Below are 20,229 nucleotides of genomic sequence, written 5' to 3'. Positions count from 1 at the left end.
AGTTGTTTGAGGCCGAGGCTGTGATGTTTGTTTTTTACGAAGGCCGAGGATGATGGCCATTTTTGTTTCACACTTGTGTTAATCCTCTCCAGGTTGTGGGAGCGAGTAATGTGTCTGAATGTTTTTTGGGGGTTTCTTCTGTTTTTGTTTTTCATGTGGGAAGGGCTCTGAGTTTGTGCAATAAACACTTTTCTTTATTAATATTGTCCATGTTTGAACGTTCAAGTTTTGGTTGCCTTAACCGGCTGAGGGCTTGCGGAGCGGCTGCATTCATGTTCTTTCATTGGCACAAGCCATTCCCTGACAGGGGGCCTAGAACCTACGTTCAATAAGCCGCCGACGGGTGGCCCTTGCACCTTGTGCGCCCCTCCTGTGCTGGTCCTCCTCCTCCTCCTGCTCCTCCTCCTGAGGTGGTGCTCCAACCTGAGGTGGCAGTGCCTGAGTCCTGCGGATAGCCAGGTTGTGCAGCATGCAGCAAACGACGACGAAATGGGAGACTCGCTCCGGCGAATACTGCAGGGCTCCGCCGGAACGATCCAGGCAGCGGAACCATTGCTTCAGGACGCCAATTGTTTGTTCGATTATGTTCCTGGTCGCTTGATGGCTCTCGTCGTATGCCTCTTCAGCAGGGGTCCTGGGCGCGCGGAGCGGGGTCATAAGCCAGGTACACAAAGGATAGCCTTTGTCCCCGATAAGCCATCCTCTTGGGTGAGGCTGTGCCTGGAACATGCCAGCCACAGTTGTCTGTCGCAGGATAAAGGCATCGTGGCTGCTGCCTGGAAAGCAGGCATTGACAGCTAGGATGCGCTGCCTGTGGTCACACACCAGCTGTACGTTGAGGGAATGGTAGCCCTTCCGGTTGCGGTAATCCTCGGCATTCTCCAGCGGTGCCCGCAAAGCCACATGCGTGCAGTCAATGGCGCCCTGCACCATGGGGAAGTCCGCAATTCTTGCAAAGCCCATTGCCCGCTGCTGCTGCTTCTCCAGGGTCATGGGGAAGGAGATGAATTGACGTCTCCTTCGGAAAAGGGCATTGGTCACCTGGCGGATGCAGCAATGCACGGCGAACTGGGAGATGTTAGCAATGTCCCCAGCAGCGGATTGGAAGGAGCCGGTGGCATAGAAGTTCAGAGCCACCATCACCTTCACTGCCACCGACAGAGACGTCCTGCACCTCAGCTGTGGCCGGAGATCTCTGGGAAGCAGCTGGCAGATCTCTGTGACCACCTCCCTTCTGAATCGCAGCCTCCTAACACACTGCTCGTCAGACATGTTGACATAGGAGAACTGCTGGCAGTATACCCTGAGTGGGTAAGGCCTCCCTTGCCAACGCCTGTTGCCCCCTCTGCGTCTAGCCACGGCTGCCACTCTCTCACGGCGTCTGTGAGCCCTTTGGACGTAATGCTGAAAGCCAGCGTTGACAGCCCCCATAATATGCTGGCAAACAATGAAATCTCAATGAAGGCAAAGAGAATTACAAAGCTGTGGCCTAATGCCAGAAATACCTGTCCTAGTGTTGGGCCAAAGCAGTAAGCTCTCTACCTTGGTCTCTCTCCAAAAATCCGTCTCAAAAGAGTGAGTGCTGCAAAATGGCTGGCCTTTATAGTGCAGGGGAGGTGCCCTTTAATTTGCGCTCCCCGCGGCCCACATCGGCTGTGCACTGTTCCACTCCACAGTCCTTAGGGCCGCCAGGCGCACAATGGGGCGGCGCGACTGAAGTTCCGGTTTGGGGCGCCCAAAGGGCGTTGCATGAGGAAATGACGTCATGATCTGCGCGCGCAGCTGAGCACGCGCAAAGACTTTGTGCCGGCGCTAAATGTCTACTGAAGTTGGGGGGAGGCACAGATCGCGCTGCGCCCGGTCGCTAAGCGCCTAGCGCTCGAGATCTACTCCTCCTAAGGCGCTAACGGCTGGCGCACGCAACTGAATTTCTAGCCCTTCATCTTTCAGACTTGGCTTGAATCTGGGAGTGTTCGCCTACACTGCCGGCAGGGTGATCCACACCCCTGAGGTCTACCTGACTTTCATCTGCCATATTCCTGGTCCATGGGAGCCTTCTTTTCTTTGCCAGATTTTCCATGCGTGCCTCCCTCTATGCTATTCTGTTGTAACTATTTACATCACCTTTGGTCCCATCTATGTTCCTATACTTGTCTTATTATCACCTCCTTTTGCCTTGCAACATCAGCACTTTTGTAATTTAATCACTCCTGGCCTCAACCCTATCGCAGACCTTTCCCTTTTGTTCTTTTCCTGCCCCTTTTCCCTGGCTCTGCACAGGCTTAAAAACTGTTCATCTCTACATCTTCCAGTTCTGATGAAAGATCATCAACCTGAAATGGTGGGGACATTTTTAACATGGATGAGCAGGTGGAATTGGATGTGGGTGGAGGAGTTAAATGGACAGAAATTCCAAGCTTGTCGGGAAGCCGGCTCCAACCCGCCGACTTCCGGGTTTTACTGAGGCGGGACAAGGAGCGGGCAGCCAACCCGCTCCCAGGAGGTGGGTTGGCATTTTAAATACGTCAGTGAGGCTGGAAGACTCGGATTTAACCAGGTCTTACTGTGGCTGGCCAGCCAGCTTTCACAAGCCGCGGGAAACCCAACAGCTGCAGCGAGGCGAGGATAGCTTCGGGAAGAAGGTAAGTGCCTTCACAGCACACCTTGAGTCAGGAGAAGCTTCCACCAGGACCCCCAAGCTCCTCCACCATCAGACCAGCCCCTCCAAGCTCCCCCACCATCAGACCAGCTCCCCCACCATCAGACCAGCCCCCCAAGCTCCCCCACCATCAGACCAGCTCCCCCACCATCAGACCAGCTCCCCCTCCATCAGACCAGCCCCCCAAGCTCCCCTACCAACAGACCCACTCCCCCACCATCAGACCAGCCCCCCACCATCAGACCTGCTCCCCCACCATCAGACCAGCCCCCCAAGCTCCCCCACCATCAGACCAGCTCCCCCACCATCAGACCAGATCCCCCACCATCAGACCAGATCCCCCACCATCAGACCAGCCCCCCAAGCTCCCCCACCAGCGGACAAGCTCCCCCACCATCAGACCAGATTCCCCACCATCAGACCAGCCCCCCAAGCTCCCCCACCATCAGACCAGCCCCCCCCAAACTCCCCCACCATCAGACCAGCCACCCCCAGCTCCCCCACCATCAGACCAGCCCCCCAAGCTCCCCCACCATCAGACCAGTTTCGCCACCATCAGACCAGCCCCCCAAGCTCCCCCACCATTGGACCAGCCCCCCAAGCTTCCCCACCATCAGACCAGCCCCCCAAGCTCCCCTACCAACAGACCAGCTCCCACACCATCAGACCAGCACCCCAAGCTCCCCCACCATCAGACCAGCTCCCCCACCATCAGACCAGCTTCCCCACCATCAGACCAGCACCCCAAGCTCCCCCACCATCAGACCAGCCCCCCCACAAGCTCCCCCACCATCAGACCAGCTCCCCCACCATCAGACCAGCTCCCCCACCATCAGACCAGCCCCCCAAGCTCTCCCACCATCAGACCACTCCCCCCTCTCCCCCCACCTCTGGGGTCAGGGATCGGACCTTCCCTTCCCCCCCCCACTCCGAGTCGGTGATCAGATCCCACACCCCCGCAGGGTCGGGGATCTGACCTACCTGGTCCTGCAGCCTCCTCTGGAGTGCTCTCTGCCCGGACTGGAATCCAAGCCTGTCAATCAGGTTGACCTCTGGGCGGGGAATCTGTCAGGGCCAAAAGTCGCACACTAGAGTTAAAACTCTATAGCATGCAGGGAAACCCAGACTTCCGGGTTTCCTGTCCAAAACTCTGCCCCCTGCCTACACAACCTGCCGTAAATATCCAGCCTGTAAACTCTATGGGGGTGAAATTGGGTGGCTTTGCGCCTCCCGTTAGCGCTCCCAAGGTGGGAGTTTTGCGGCAGCACTACGGTGTTGCACCCCGATCTCCTTCACCTGGATATCATGACGTCATCGCCGTGCGTAGCGTCCCGGACCCAAAATGGACTTCCGTCCCCTGCAGCAGCGTCGGTCAAAAATGTTACGTCCGTGTAATAATCAGGCACAGACTGCGGAGAACGGTACAACGGTGTTCACTCAACGTGGCTCAAACTGCAACTGATCTGTACAGATTACTACTCAGCGTTGTATACAGGTGTGGTCACTGCCGGTACTACAGTATCCATGAGCTGTACAAAATAGTTCCCCCCTTAAAGGTACATACATTACAATTCCTCCCCTTTTAGATTAACAGTACCATAACACTCATTTAACAATTAAATATCAAACTAATTACAATTAACACTTTTAACATGCAACATTAGCTGAAAATAGTCTATTTATAAATTCAGTCTTTGGGGAGGCTTCCTGATCCTTTCTGGATAGCGCCTTTCCTGAGTGTCTTGCTCTTGGTGCGGAGGCGATTCTGGCCCCCTGTCGTCGGCTGGTTCATCAGCTTCTGATGCTACTGTTTCTGGGGTAGATGCGACCTGTACGTCGGGTTCATCACCAGGTACGTATGGGCGAGGCATGGGGTTGACTTGTTCCTGTGACTCTAGGATCTAGTCAGCATGGCATCTCATGATGCTCTCCCCAACGTCCACTGTGTACATTAGTGGGCCCTGCCGTGTGCATAGCGTTCCTGGCTGCCATTTTTCTGTTCGGTAGTCGCGGGCCAAGACTGGTTGCCCTACATTGAAGCTCCTTGTTGGCTTCTCATGGATGTGCTGGAATTGCTTACTCTCAACATCTCTTCGTACATTTGGTCTGAGCAAATCCAGGCAAGATCTTAACCTTCAGTTAAAGAACATCATGGCTGGGGCCTGGTTGGTGACTGCATGTGTCGCATTCCGGTAGGCGAACAGGAAATTGTCCACCTTGTGCTGCAGCGGAATGTTGTCATTGTACATAGCCTTTATTGCCTTCTTAAAGGTTTGTACGGACCTCTCAGCCAATCCATTTGTGGCTGGATGATACGGGGCGGATGTGTAATGCCTTACCCCATTCTTTTTCAAGAACCTCCGGAACTCTTCGGACACAAACTGTGGTCCGTTGTCGGAGCAAATCTGTTCTGGCAAGCCATTCCTGGCAAAAATGGTCCGTAGGACTGCAATAGTTTTCTCTGTGGTGGTGGAGGACATTTTGATGACCTCAGGCCATTTCGAGTGCGCATCCACGGCTATTAAAAACATTGAGTCCATGAATGGACCAGCAAAATCAATATGCACCCGTTGCCATGGAGATGAGGGCCACTCCCATGGGTGTAGAGGGGCCTGTGGTGGTGCATTTTGGACTTTCTGGCATCCTGAGCAGCTCTTGGTCAGGCCCTCGATTTGTTTATCGATTCCCGGCCACCACACATAAGCCCTGGCTAGGCTTTTCATTTTTACCGCTCCCAGATGACCCTCATGAAGCTCATTGAGCACTCTATACCTTAACTTGGGTGGAATTACCACTCGGGATCCACACATCAAGGTCCCCCGGCACACTGACAGCTGTTCTCTCCTTGTTGAGAATGCTGGCAACAGTGAGTCGCCATGTGCTGGCCATCCCATCCTCGTCACCAATGTATACCCGAGACAGTGTCGGGTCATTTCAGGTTTCCTTTACGATACAAGCGTTAGTTACCGGTAGGTATTCAACTATAGTCGAATGGAATACTCCGACAGGATCCACTGCTGGTGCTTCCTCCGCAGTAGGCAGTGGCAGGCGTGATAGCCCATCAGCATTTCCATGCTGTTTCGTGCCCTTATATTCAATCTCATAGTGGTGCGCCCCTAGAAAAAGTGACCATCTTTGTAGTCGTTGCGCAGTCATCACCGGAACGCCCTTCTTCGGATTAAAAATGGAGACAAGAGGCTGGTGATCAGTCAGCAAGGTGAATTTCTGCCCGTGCAGATAGTGATTGAACTTTTTCACTCCCCACACTAGGCTGAGTGCCTCCCTGTCAATCTGGGCATAGTTACGCTCGGCTGAGGTTAGTGATCGTGACGCAAAAGCTATTGGCCTCTCTGAGCCATCCGAGAATTTGTGCGACAGCACCGCTCCAATGCCGTAGGGTGACGCATCACATGCCAACCAAATTGGTAATGCTGGGTTGTAATGGGCCAATACCTCTTTCGATGTGATTAGTGTTTTGCTCTTCTGGAAGCCCGTCTACATTCGTCATTCCACTTCCATGGCACCCCAGTTTGCAGTAGGGTGTTCAGTGGGTGTAGTATTGTAGACAAATTTGGCAAGAACTTATGGTAGTAGTTTACCAGCCCGAGGAACAACCTCAGTTGTGACACATTTTCCGGTGCTGGAGCCTTGACTACTGCCTCAATCTTCTCTGGGGACTTAAGTAACCCCTCTTTATCGATAACGTGGCCACAATACAAGATCTGTTTCCTAAAAAACTCGCATTTGGGGCGGTTAGCTCGGAGCCCATATTCCTGCAATCTAGTGAGCATCTGCTCCAGGTTGGCAAGGTGATCACTCTCATTTTCGCCCGTGACCAGGATGTCGTCCAAATAACACTGGGTCCCTGGGATCCCTTGCAGGACTTGTTCCATTGCCCTCTGCCAAATAGCCGGAGCTGATGCTACCCCGAATACCAGCCAGTTGTATTGGTAGAGACCTTTATGGGTGTTGATTGTGAGGTATTTTTTTGATGCTTCTTGTACCTCCATTTGCAGATACGCCTGGGCCAGATCAATCTTAGTGAAGCATTTCCCTCCAGATAGCGAGGCGAAAATATCTTCAATCCGCGGAAGTGGATATTGTACGGTGTGAAGGACCAGGTTCACTGTTACCTTAAAGTCCCCACAGATGCGAACCTTCCTTGGTTCCCCAGGTGTGCTGCTCAATGACTTTTTCATCACAGGGACGATGGGTGTAGCCCACTCGCTCCAGTCTACCTTGAACAGTACACCCGAACGTTCTAGACTCTCCAGCTCTGCTTCGACAGCTGGGCGGATCGCATAAGGTACCGGTCTGGCCTTAAAAACTTTTGGGCTTGCGTTTTCTTCAATTTTAATTGTCGCTGTCATGCCTTTTAGTGTTCTGAGTCTTTGCTGGAACACTTCTTTCGCGTCAGTTAGGATCTTTGACAGTCGCCCAGGTGTGATGTCGTCATCCTTTTTGTCAGCCACAGTCAGTGCCTGTATGGAATGCCAATCCAGTTGTATTTTCCGTATCCATTCACGTCCCAGTAATGGTGGTCCTCCATCTTGCAATACATACAGGTCTAGTTTTGGTGTTTCCTTACTGTTATATATAACGGTCACCCTTACTTTTCCTTTGGGGTAGACTTTTTGCCCCGTGTACGTCTTCAAAATAATTTTTGTGTCTCTCAAGGGTATGTGTGAGAATAGCCGCTCGTAGTCCCGTCGGTTTATGACTGTTAGAGCTGATCCTGTGTCCAATTCCATCTTTACCTGGACTCCTGCTATCTTGAGAGTGACCCAAATGGTTCGGTGATCCTCTGTTGTGATCACATTATGTAGTTTCAGACAACTCAGTTCCCTGCTTTCGGAGTCATTATCACTCTTTTGTTCGTCTGAACTATTCTCCGTTATCTTATGTACCTTCTTGTACTTCCCTTTGGTCAGTTTCTTATTGCTGGTTTTCTTTCCCGACCTGCAGACTCGTGCTATGTGTTCTACTTTTCCACACTGTCTGCACACTTTGTCTTTGAACCAGCAATCATTCTGGTCGTGTGTTGTTCTGCCGCAGCGATAGCACTTCTCTGTTCCATATGACATTTCGTTTGTGCCATATTCTTGCGGTCTCTGTTGTATCTCTGTAGCGCCCCGTGCTGCTGCTTCATATGATACCGCAATGCTGAAAGCCTTTTCCAGCGTAAGGTCCTTTTCAGATAAAAGCCGTTTCTGGGTTCCTTCACTTTGAAGCCCACACACAAACTTGTCCCTTAAGGTATCTGCCAGTCCCGCTCCAAGCTGGCAGTGTTTCGATAGCTTGTGCAGTTCTATTAAATAATCAGCATTGCTTTCATCCTTATGCTGGTTCCCTTTGTGAAACTTGAATCTTTCTGCTATCAGCAGCGGTGTGGGGTTTAAATGTTCCTTTAGTATCATTACTATGTCTTCAAAACTCTTTTCCATTGGCTTCATTGGGGTTACTAGATTTCATAATAAACCATACGTCTTTGCACCCATTAAATTTAACAATACCGACGCTTTCTTGTCATCTGACACCTCATTTGCCTCGCAGTACACCTCTATTCGTTCGACATATGTAGTCCAATCTTCGACTTCATTGTCAAATGCGGTGATACTGCCACTCTTCGGCATTTTGGGTGTGGTTTAAAATGGCATCTCCCAATGGCTTAAAATGGCATCTCCCGCGCTTTCCTTCCTCCCCCGCTGCTGCCGACACCGCTCCCGGCGGTTCTCATGGCAATGGCGGCGCCCTGTAGGTTTTGAGCGCTTCTCTCTCTCCGATGCTGCTCGACCCCTGAACACCGGCTGCGCCCTGTGCGCTCTGCCCTCTCTCTCTCTCTCTCCCCTGTCGACGCTGCTCGGCCCTTTGCTGTGCCGCTCGGTCGGTCTCTAGCCCGCCGCTGTCAGGGAAGGGTCTGCGCACTACCTGTTGCCAGCCCATTTTGCTGGACCACCTCGACTGGAAAGCCAAGCCTGGCTCTCGACTGCCTCCCCCGCAATTCTCGAGTCTCTGCTGGATGACTGGGCGGTTGCCCGTGGTCGACGCCCAAGTCTCTGGCCTTGACCTCCAATCCACTGATCTCCAGGAACGAATCCCCGGGAGGTGATGCAGAGTTGCAGGTAGGTTCGAACCTGCCTCGTCGCCAATGTTACGTCCGTGTAATAATCAGACACAGACTGCGGAGAACGGTACAACGGTGTTTACTCAACGTGGCTCAAACTGCAACTGATCTGTTCAGATTACTACTCAGTGTTATATACGGGTGTCGTCACTGCCAGTACTACAGTATACATGAGCTGTACAAAGTAGTTCCCCCCTTAAAGGTACATACATTACAGAAAACACCGACAGCTGCTGGAGGCGTGCATCGGGCGGCCAGCCAGTCGCTTCAGGGGCGCTGTTTAAAGGCAAGGTGGCCAAGGAAAGTTTTCAAAAAAAACATACCATTCTTGTTCCTGTCCACGATCAATCAGCCTGGCACTCTACTTGAGTGCTGGTCTGATCGCATGGGATCGCGGTTGTCTTGGTGGTATACTTAAATTGCAGAGCCTGCTGCAATGGCCCTTCCCTTTTAAGGGAGGGAAGGAGCCTTTGAACGCGGCAGCTCTGCACGGCCCAGCGTGCAGTACTGCTGAAATCTCTGCCCCACCTTGATTTAGCGCTCCACTTCCTTCCTGGAGCACAAAACTAAAGTTTAGAAACATTTGCGCCTGGCACTAATTTTCACAACTTTTAAAAGTTAGTGCCCCAAACGGGGCTATAATGAATTTCTCCCCCCTATATCTGTCTCCACAGATGCTGCTGAACCTGCTGAGTCTTTCCAGAGCTTTTTGTTTCCATTTCACTTATGCAGTAAGGGTTCTGTTGACAACACGTGCAGTAACAATTTTGCTAGGGCCAGTGGTGGGGATGAGGGGAGGAGATGGCGAGAGAATTTTGTTGGGCCAGAAATTCCAGAACGGGGCTTGCAGCGCGTGCAAGCCCCGTATTTGCACTTACCCCGCGCTCCTGCCGATCAGCTCCAGGGACGCCTGCACTTGCAGAAACTGAAAGAAGAATCCCGGGCAGCGTATGACGTCACGCCGCCCAGGAGTGCAGCCAGCGCGGAGCCAGGAGCGTGCAGTGTAAGTGAGACACGCCCCTTGAGGTCTCAGTTTCACTGGACACGCCCCCAATGTTTCTGTCAAGCTGCTTGGCTTTTTTACATGCAAAGCAGCAGTTTAAATAGGTTTTTGGAAGTTTTTTGAAGATTTTGGTAACTTTTATAAACTTTTTTAAATGTTTACATTATTTTGAGTAATCTGAAGTAGTTTTAAAGAGAATTAAAGCAATTTAAAGACTTTTAAAAGCCCTAAAAGAATTTTTTAAATTCCATTTATTTATTTAGCAATGTCGTCGTCATACGTGTCTTCACACTGTTCCCTTTGGGGAACTGTATGAAGTGGTGGAAGGATTTATGGCCATGATTAACGCTCATTCCGTGACCGTAACCATCTTTGAACCAGCCATTAGGGCGGTTAGTCCTATGGCGGGAGGGTTTTACGGGCTCCCACAAGCTATACAAGGAGGGGGGGCCACCCACACCCACGGACGCAAATATCCCACTGGATGTCAACCCAGAATTTAGAGCCGGAGCTCCGACTCCACTTGCCGGGACTGTCTGGAGCGGGGTTCGAAACCCTACCCTGATCTGGCCCAGCGGCGGGGATCCTACCGCTATGACAAAGGCCCAATCCGATTAGCAACGTGAGATGGCAGCATAGGGCTCCAGTCACGGGGAGGGAAAAGGCGCAGGAAACGTATGGGTGTCACCTTTTGTGCGGAGTGGGCCTTTTGCATAGCAGTAAGCATCCCCGCCGCTGGGCCAGAAGGAGTAGGGTTTTGAACCCCACTCCAGACAGTCCCGGCAAGTGGAGTCGGAGCTCCAACTTTAAATTCTGGGTGGACATCCAGCGGGATACTTGCGTCCGTGGGTGTTGGTGGCCCCCCCCCCTCAGATGGGTTGTGGGAGCCCGTAAAACCCTCCCGCCATAGGACTAACCATCCTAATGGCTGGTTCAAAGATGGTTACGGTCACGGAATGAGCGTTAATCACGGCCATAAATCCTTCCACCACTTCATACAGTTCCCCAAAGGGAACAGTGTGAGGATACGTTCGATGATGACCCCTTGCGCAATGCACCTCCTTGGACCCTCAGTCGCAGATGTGAGGGGGCAAGTCATGCAATTGTTAAATTTTTTATTTTATTGACATGTAAAATGTTGGCCCAATAATTCCCTTCCAAATGCGCTAGTACGGTCGGGGTACTTACGCATCTGGCCGGATGAAATGCCAGTTTTCAGCATGCACAGTGCATGTGGGGAAAACCGGCATTTCCTGTCCTCTGAACGAAGGGGTTCAGAGGCAGAACGCGTGCGACTGCACAGGCAGCGCGTGCGCAGTATAATTCGCCGCTTTCATTAATGCTTTCAGTGAGGTCCAGTCATTACAACTTACACATGAAAAAAGCATGGGTACAGTTGCTACAGAGGCTGCGGAGGAAGATATTTCTTATCGTGGAGCTTCTGAAAGCATGTATGTCTGTATATATTCCTTTGCGTGTTATGTATATATTCCTTTACTTATGTGTATGAATGTATTATTTAATTATGACTTTCAGAGAAAGTAACTTATTGGAAAATCATAATGAAAAACATACATTCATACACATTAGTAAAGGAATATAAAACATACATACATATACGTAAAGGAATATATGTGGACATACATACATAACTCATTCTCACATTCCATTCACACAGCCACAATTGCTCCTTCTACCTACCGTTCTGAAAACCCTTTTTAAAAAAAAAAATTTAAACTTTTAAACTTACTTAAAATTTCTTAAAATAACTTCCCTCCCTTTCCCAAACAAAAATATTGCATTTCAAAAGCTCCACGATAAAATATATCTTCCTCCGCAGCCAATGAACAACTTTACACTTGCTTTTTTCAAGTGTAACTTCTAAGGACTTAACCTCACGGATTTCATGAATGAAATCCACGAAGTTCACTGCGCAAGCGCTGCCTGTGCAGTCGCACGCGCTCGAGGTCTGGAAATGCCGGCGTTCCCCGCATGCGCTGTTCATGCTGAACGCCGGCATTTCCAACGGCCAGAAGCGTGAGTAAGCCGACCGTACTCACGCTTCTGGCCTGGAATTTCTGGCCCGTTAAGTGCAATAGGCAGGGTTAAATAGTAGATATGTGAATATTGTGGAGTTTTGTTTGATTATGTTTGGGGGATCAAGTTATAGTGAACTTTCCATCAGCTGGTTAAGTAGGTAAATTAGATTCCATAATAGAGTAAATTGCATATGGCCTGTCAGAGTGTGATTGATGGGTTGATTGGCCCTTTTTCATTCCATGCTTTCTTATGTTCTATAACCAGGAAAATGAATATGCAGGTTAGTGGTTGAGAATCAACTTTTTAAATAATTTAATCAGCAAAATACATTCAATATCTTCCATTGTCAGTGAGCTTCTCTGTTTAACTCTCCCTCAGTTCTAAAATGTAAAGTAAGTCTTCAGATGGAGAACTGAATGGAGTAGCAACACATTAAACAGAGAATTATTGATTAAATCAATTCTAATTTTTTTTTTAGGTTGGACAAGCCCAGTCCGAGTGACACCATCACCACACCAAGTTCCTAATTCTCTCAAAACCCATTCTTTTACCTTCAATGTGGATCCTTCGGTTCAGGTATGACCAGGCAATGCTATGTCAGAACACAGGTGCTTTAATGCAAAGTTTATTTTTTTTGCCGGAACGTCAATCTATAATTAGTCATGCAGTTTTTAATCCTTGTCTTTTGTATTGTAAAATATGCAGTTATCTGTATTGTATCATAGACTTCATATGATGCAAACTCTGAAAGTGCGAGAGATGCAACAGCAAGAAAATATATGTACACGTCAGCCACCCAGAGGTGAGGAAATGTCATTCTGTTTATATATGACGATATAAATGCTGTAGAAATTTTTCTGCCAAATTTGACATATAATATTGTGTGACTGTTTAAATTCCACATGTTTTTATTCTGGAATGTGCACATTAATGGCAAGTTACTTTTAAAAAATAAATATGTAGTTTACATAAATGCTTAGTTCCTCTGCAGTTTTGAAGCACAAATTGAGCTAATTCAGTGTATGTCTCCTGCAATGTGATTATGCTGCAGTTTCTCACATTAGGTTTTCACACTGACCTTTTCAGTCTTCATAGGCCAGCTATCATAAAAAATATGGTGGTAGAGTTTCCGCTCCTTTACGCCAATAATATCTGCGCATTCCAGATAGAATCAGCCAAACCAACGCAACAGATTGGGGAATTTTAAACATAAACGGTGGCATAGTGGTTAGCACTGTTGCCTCACAGCGCCAGAGACCCGGGTTCGAATCCGGCCTCAGGCGACTGTCTGTGTGGAGTTTGCACATTCTCCCCGTGTTTGCGTGGGTTTTCTCTGGGTGCTCCGGTTTCCTCCCACAGTCCAAAGATGTGCGGGTTAGGTTGATTGGCTATGATAAATTGACCCTTAGTGTTAGGGGGATTAAATACGTGGGGTTACAGGGATAGGGTGGGATATGTGTCGGTGCAGGCTCGATGGGCCGAAATGGCCTCTATCTGCACTGTGGGGTTTCTGTGATTCTGTGATAAGTGCGTTACACCCAAAACCACTTGCATTTGTGCTTTGTTCTAATTCTGTGTTAGATTTCAGGAGATGGTTTTATTCCTGTTCCTGGCTGGGGTGGAGATCGCCTTTACAGAAGGTAAGTACTGTAGAAAATATAGGGACAGAGTGATCTCCTGGACGAGTTTCGATCGCCTAGATGGGTCGGAGAGGAATTTCCCAGATTTTTTCTCCCAAATTGGCCATTGGGTTTTTTATCTGGTTTTTCGCCTCTCCCGGGAGATCACATGGGTTCGGGTGGGATGGAGAGTGATAGAAGATTTGAAGTTAGGATCAGATCAGCCATGATCTTATTGAATGGTGGAGCAGGCTCGAGGGGCCGATTGGCCAACTCCTGCTCCTATTTCTTATGTTCTTATGTTTTCCACGATCCTTTACGCTGGTTTCCATGATCCTTTACGCTGGTTTAAGATTAAATTTGCCAGATCAGGCAACGCCCACAAAACCGATCACGCCCTCAGGTCGACATTGCCATTTTCCGCCGATTGCATTGGTTAGGCAAGGCTCTTCAACTTGCACTAATTTTCTTAGGTGCACAGGCACTAGTAGGCACCTTTTTAATGTTATTTTCATGTCAAAAAATATTTAATTTACTAAGAAACTGACGAGTACACCAATGAAAGTAGTGAATGGTTCATATAGTTTTTTTAATGTCATTTTCAGTGATTTTAATTCAGGTTACTCAGCCGGAGGATAGGGCACTCTTATTTAAAAATGCTTATTTTTTGCGATAATTCCATTTTCAGCTGTATTAGTAAAACTAGACCAGGTTACCACTCTTGCATACATCAATGAATACTTTTCAATGGAAAGAAAGAAATAAACAATTGTGTTCTATTACACTGTCCAATTGTGCTGGTTCATGGATGAATTTGCGTTTACGATTATGCAAATTATTTTTACTGGAAACATGAACTTTACCTGCAATTTTGAGCACATTTTGGGCACAATTTCCCGATTGCGCCCAAAGCAGAAACACTACCCTATGGTATATAATATAAAACCAGTAGATATGAGTGAGTAGTGATTTTATAATTTAATCTTGGGACTTAGATAATGATGACATAAACTATTTGAGCTGAACTCTGATGCATTATGTTCTCATCTGATGAATCCTTTAATTTGAATTACAACAAGGTTACTACATCCAGGTATTCAGTGGGGGTAATTTTGACTTTGGCCACTATTGTAGAACAGGCGATTCAGCTGCACGTTTTACATCTCTCCCGATTTTTATTTCCATTGAAGTCCATGAAAATCGGAAAAGATGTATAATGGGTGGCTGAATTCATATCACCTGTTTTACACCATTTACCAAAGTCAAAATTACCCCCAGTGTATTTATAACTACAATTTATTTGGATTTTTGTAGTTTAGATGCTTTGAATAGTGTGCTTCATGTGCATAACATGCATCTTTTGCAGCACAACAACTTTGTTTTCCAATTTAAAATGTAATTAAGTGGATAGAAATCCCAATTTAAAAAAAATAATAAGTAAACTGTGGCACAAACTGTCACGCAGCCCCTTCACACCTGGCTGCAAATGAGAAAGAAGTGTACTGGTATCAGGAGCAAGATGATGGTTAGTGTGCTCCTCGCTTTTGTACACATTTATTTCAGGGCCCGTTGTGCACAACACAAGGCTAAGTTGGGAAAGGTTACTCCCTCTGGAAAATAGCATTTCAAGTACTGTACACAACTATTGCCCTTTTGCACATACTCTTCCTGTGCAACTTAGGTACAATGAAAAAGTGTGGAGTTGGTAATCAAGGAATAGCAGACAAATGCTGAGGTGTCAAGGCCAAGGTGCTCCTCTGCTGTTAATGGATTTCTCAGCGAGTTCATCAGTCATGGATGCAGAAGACAGCCCTGTTCTCCTAAGAGTAATCCGGCCAGTGTTTTGTTTCTTTTTCAAACAATGCGGGCACCATGTAATGTTGCATCATAAGCTGCTTGCTGAACAATGGCCACTGATGTGCATAATGTTTCTACGGTCAGATATTACCTGAATATTAATACGGAATAAACCTTTTCTCTTCATAAATGCTACAGAGTTGATATGAAGAACCCTGATGCCTCCATAGGTATTGGGCCAGTAATTCCGGTCCCAACGCGTGAGTACGGACGGTGTACTCACGCGTGGGCCCGTTGGAAGTGCCGGATTTCAGCATGCACAGCGCATGCGCGGGAAACCGGCATTTCCTCCAAGGGTTTCAGAGGTCCAACGCATGCGCGCAGGACTCTGCGCGCACGCATTGAACTTAATTTTGGCAGGTTTGCCCGTGTGCAAGGGCCTGAGCTTTTTACACATATAAAAAGGAGGCGTAAGGACTGGATTCTTGAAGGTAAGTGGTCTATTATTTAAAATTATTACATTTTTTCCACAGCTTCATTGTTTTTAAGGACTTTACAGTAAGGTAAGTTTATTTTTAGACCTGATTTATTAAAAAATTATTTTTTTCAAAAATTTTATTAATTGTTTAAAATAGTTTTTTAAAGTTATTTATAGTTTATTTAAGAACATAAGAACATAAGAAATCGGAGCAGGAGTAGGCCAATCGGCCCCTCGAGCCTGCTCCGCCATTCAATAAGATCATGGCTGATCTGATCCTAACCGTCAATCTACTATCACAGAACCATCTCCTGAATCTAACAGAATTAGACACATGAAATAGGAGCAGGATCAGGCTACACGGCCCCTGGGCCTGCTCTGCTACCCACAGGGCCATGACCGGTCCGAACCTAGACTCATGTCCAAATTCCTGCCCGCTTCCCATAACCCTTTATTCCCTTAACTTCTAGGAAACTGTCTATTTCTGTTTTAAATTTATGTAATGATGTAGCTTCTACAGCTTTTTGGGGCAGCATATTCCATGGACCTACCACCCTCTGAGTGAAGTAGTTCCTCCTCATCTCAGTTTTGAAAGAGCAGCCCCTTATTCTAAGACTATGCCCCCTAGTTCTAGTTTCACCCATCATCGGGAACATCCTCCCCGCATCCACCCGATCCAACCCCTTCACAATCTTATATGTTTCAATAAGATCGCCTCTCATTCTTCTGAACTCCAATGAGTACAGTCCCAATCTACTCAACCTCTCCTCATATGTCCATCCCCTCATCCCCGGGATTAACCGAGTGAACCTTCTTTGTACTGACTCGAGAGCAAGTATGTCTTTTCTTAAGTATGGACACCAAAACTGTATGCAGTATTCCAGGTGCGGTCTCACCAATACCTTGTACAACTGAAGCAATACCCCCCTATTTTTATATTCTATCCCGCTAGCAATGAAAGCCAACATTCCATTGGCCTTCTTAATCACTTGCTGCACCTGCATACTAACCTTTTGAGTTTCGTGCACCAGGACCCCCAGATCCCTTTGTACTTCAGTACTTTCCAGTTTCTTGCCATTAAGATAATAACTTGCTCTACGATTTTTCCTGCCAAAGTGCATAACCTCACACTTTCCAGTATTGTATTCCATCTGCCAAATCTCTGCCCACTTACTTAGCCTGTCTATGTCCCCTTGCAGGTTTTTTATGTCCTCCTCACTCACTACTTTCCCTCCCATCTTAGTATCATCTGCAAACTTTGATATGTTACACTCGGTCCCCTCCTCCAAATCGTTAATATAGATTGTAAAGAGTTGGGGACCCAGCACTGACCCCTGTGGAACACCACTGATTGCCAGTCCGAGAATGAACCATTTATCCCAACTCTCTGCCTTGTGTTAGATAGCCAATCCTCTATCCATGCCAGAATATTACCCCCAATCCCGTGGTTTTTTATCTTAAGCAATAATCTTTTGTGTGGCACCTTGTCAAATGCCTTTTGGAAGTCTAAATACACTGGCCTAGAAATTCAGTTGCGTTCGCCAGCCGTTAGCGCCATAAGAGGAGTAGATCTCGAGCGCTAGGCACTTAGCGCCCGGGCGCAGACCAATCTGCGCCTACGCCCAACTTCAGTTGACATTTTGCACCGGCGCAAAGTGTTTGCACGCACTCAGCTGCGCGCGCAGCTTATGACGTCATTTCGTCGTGCAACGCCGTTTGTGCGCCCCAAATCGGAACTTCAGTGGCGCCCGCCCAATGTGGGCGTGGCGCTGTTAAGAACTGTGAAGTGGAACGCAGCACAGGCCCTGCGGGCCTCAGGGAGCGCTAATTAAAGGGCACTTAGACTGAACTATAAAGGCCAGCCATTTTGCTGCAATGACTTTAGTGTTACGGATTTCTGGACAGAGACCAAGGAAGAGACCTCACTGATTTGGGCCAACATAGGAGAGGTATTTTTGGCTTCTGGCCAGAGCTTGGAAATTTGACTCATTGTGATTTCACTGTTTGCAAGTATATTATGGGGGCTGCATGGGGTTCCAACCCTCAGTTCCAGCATTATGTGCGAAGGGCTCGCAGACGCTGTGTGAGAGGGGCAGCCATGCCTAGACGCAGAGGGGCCATCAGGCGTCGGCAACGTAGGCCTTACCCACTCAGGGAATACCGGCAGCAGGTGTCCTATCTCACCATGACTGCCGCGCATTGTGTTAAGAGGCTGCGCTTCAGAAGGGAGGTGGTTGCAGAGATCTGCCAGCTGCTTCACAGAGATCTGCGTCCACAGCTGATGTGCAGGACGTCTCTGTCAGTGGAAGTGAAGGTCACGGTGGCTCTGAACTTTTATGCAAGCGGCTCCTTCCAAGCCGCTGCTGGGGACATAGCGAACATCTCCCAGTTCGCCGTGCATCGCTGCATCCGGCAGGTCACCGATGCCCTTTTCGCAAGGAGACACCAATTCATCTCCTTCCCCATGACCCTAGAGAGGCAGGAGCAGCGTGCAGTCGGATTTGCGAGGATCGCCGACTTCCCCATGGTGCAGGGCGCCATTGACTGCACGCATGTGGCTATGCGGGCACCTATCGACAATGCCGAGGATTACCGCAACCGGAAGGGCTACCATTCCCTCAATGTACAGCTGGTGTGTGACCACAGGCAGCGCATCCTAGCTGTCAATGCCCGCTTTCCAGGCAGCAGCCACGATGCATTTATTCTGCGCCAGACTACTGTGGCTGACATGTTCCAGGCACAGCCTCCCCCAAGAGGATGGCTTATCGGGGACAAAGGCTATCCTTTGTGTACATGGCTCATGACCCCGCTCCGCGCACCCAGGACCCCTGCTGAGGAGGCATACAACGAAAGCCATCAAGCCACAAGGAACATCATAGAGCAAACGATTGGCGTCCTCAAGCAACGGTTCCGCTGCCTGGATCGTTCCGGCGGATCTCTACAGTATTCGCTGGATAGAGTCTCCCAGTTCATCGTCGTTTGCTGCATGCTGCACAACCTGGCTATCCGCAGGACTCAGGCACTGCCACCTCACGTTGGACCACCGCCTCAGGAGGACGAGCAGGAGGACCATGAGGAGGAGGAGGAGGAGTACCAGCCCAGGAGGGAGCCACAAGGTCCAAGGGCCGTCCGTCGGCGGCTTATTGAACGACACTTCTAGGCCGCCTGTCAGGGAATGGCTTGTGGCAATGAAGGCACATGAATGCAGCCGCTCCGCAAGCCCTCAGCCGGTTAACGCAACAACCACTTGAAACATCACACATGGACAAGCTGAATAAAGAAAAAGCTTTATTGAACAAACTCAGGGCCCTTCCCACATGAAACCCAAAAACAGACAAGACCCCCAAAAAACAGTCAAAAACATATCTCACTCCCACAACCTGGGGAGGAATAACAAAACTTGTCCATCCAAATGGCCTTCATCCTCGGCCTTACCAAGACAAACCCCCCCATACAGAACACAAACACCCCCATATAAAAAAACATTTGGCAACACACTCTACTTTGTGTGCCGAGAGGGCGAGTCCTTGTCCAGGCTTTTCCGGCCCCTGGCCGACCTGCTGCTCCTCCTCAACCTGGGCCCTGTGGGTGTTGCAAGGCTGGGGGAAGGCTCCTGAGGGGCACAATGCATGACGGCAGATGCCCTTGGGGGTCGGCCTAGACGAGCTCCGGCCCTGGAGGGGCCGGCTGCTGACCGCTGCAGCTGTGGCTGGGCAGCATCAGCCTCTCCAGCAGCTCGTCGCAGCTTTGCTCGGGGAGTGGCAGTGGCGGCTGCAGCAATGGGGGCAAGCTGGCTGATGCCAGGCGCTCGCTGGTCGCCAGAGACACTGGCAGTCGGCCGGGCTGGCACTGCAGCAAGCGCAGCAATCTGGTGAAGGCCAGACCGCTGTGCTGCAGCAGCGCGGCGGGTGCCCTGGCGATGCATGCGTGACACAGCGAGTGTGGCAGCAGTGAGTGCCCATACTGCCCTGGTCTGTGCCCGCATCAGACCAGCCAGTGACTGCACGGCACCACTCGTCAACTCTCCACTCGCTGCCTGTGCTGCCCTGAATTCGGACCGACTCGCGTCCTGTGATGCCCTGAATTCTGCCCGACTCGCGTCCTGTGATGCCCCGAATTGTTCGAGACCCCTGGCCTGTGCTGCCGCGAGTTGTTCGAAACCCCTGGCCTGTGAGGCCCCGAAATCGGCCACACTATGAGCCAGGGACTCAATGGCCTCAGGCAACCGTGCCACAACCCCCATGAACTCGGTGTGGCAACGATCCGAGTCCGCGGACATTTGATCAAGGAGGCGCACCTCCTGGGCGAGGACCGTCTCCGGACTGGAGGCCGGACTCTCCCTCTGGGGAGAAGGCCGCCGAGCTGCCCGACCCTTCCCGCGTGGCTGGACGCCACTGGGCCCAGCAACTGCACTCCCCTGCAACACTTCCCCCCTCTGGGGAGAAGGCCGCCGAGCTGTCCGACCCTTCCCGCGTGGCAGGATGCCACTGGGCACAGGAGCTACACTCC

At 49.5% G+C, this 20,229-nt stretch overlaps 1 protein-coding gene across 1 annotated transcript in view; it reads left to right on the top strand.

Moving 5' to 3' along the window:
* Positions 1 to 20,229, top strand: part of spmip7 (sperm microtubule inner protein 7) — a 121,457-nt gene that overhangs the window by 25,885 nt on the left and 75,343 nt on the right. The window contains exons 2-3 of the mRNA XM_085988133.1: positions 12,305 to 12,402; positions 12,552 to 12,628. Of these exons, the coding sequence (XP_085844259.1) occupies positions 12,305 to 12,402; positions 12,552 to 12,628 (175 nt within the window). The remainder of the gene's footprint in view (positions 1 to 12,304; positions 12,403 to 12,551; positions 12,629 to 20,229) is intronic.

This window comes from Somniosus microcephalus, chromosome 5, assembly GCF_052327205.1.
Source record: "Somniosus microcephalus isolate GS21.2 chromosome 5, FLI_Smic_1.0, whole genome shotgun sequence".
NCBI lineage: Eukaryota > Metazoa > Chordata > Chondrichthyes > Squaliformes > Somniosidae > Somniosus > Somniosus microcephalus.
Note: the sequence above shows the minus strand (reverse complement) of the source record. Positions and strands in the feature narration are given on the sequence as shown.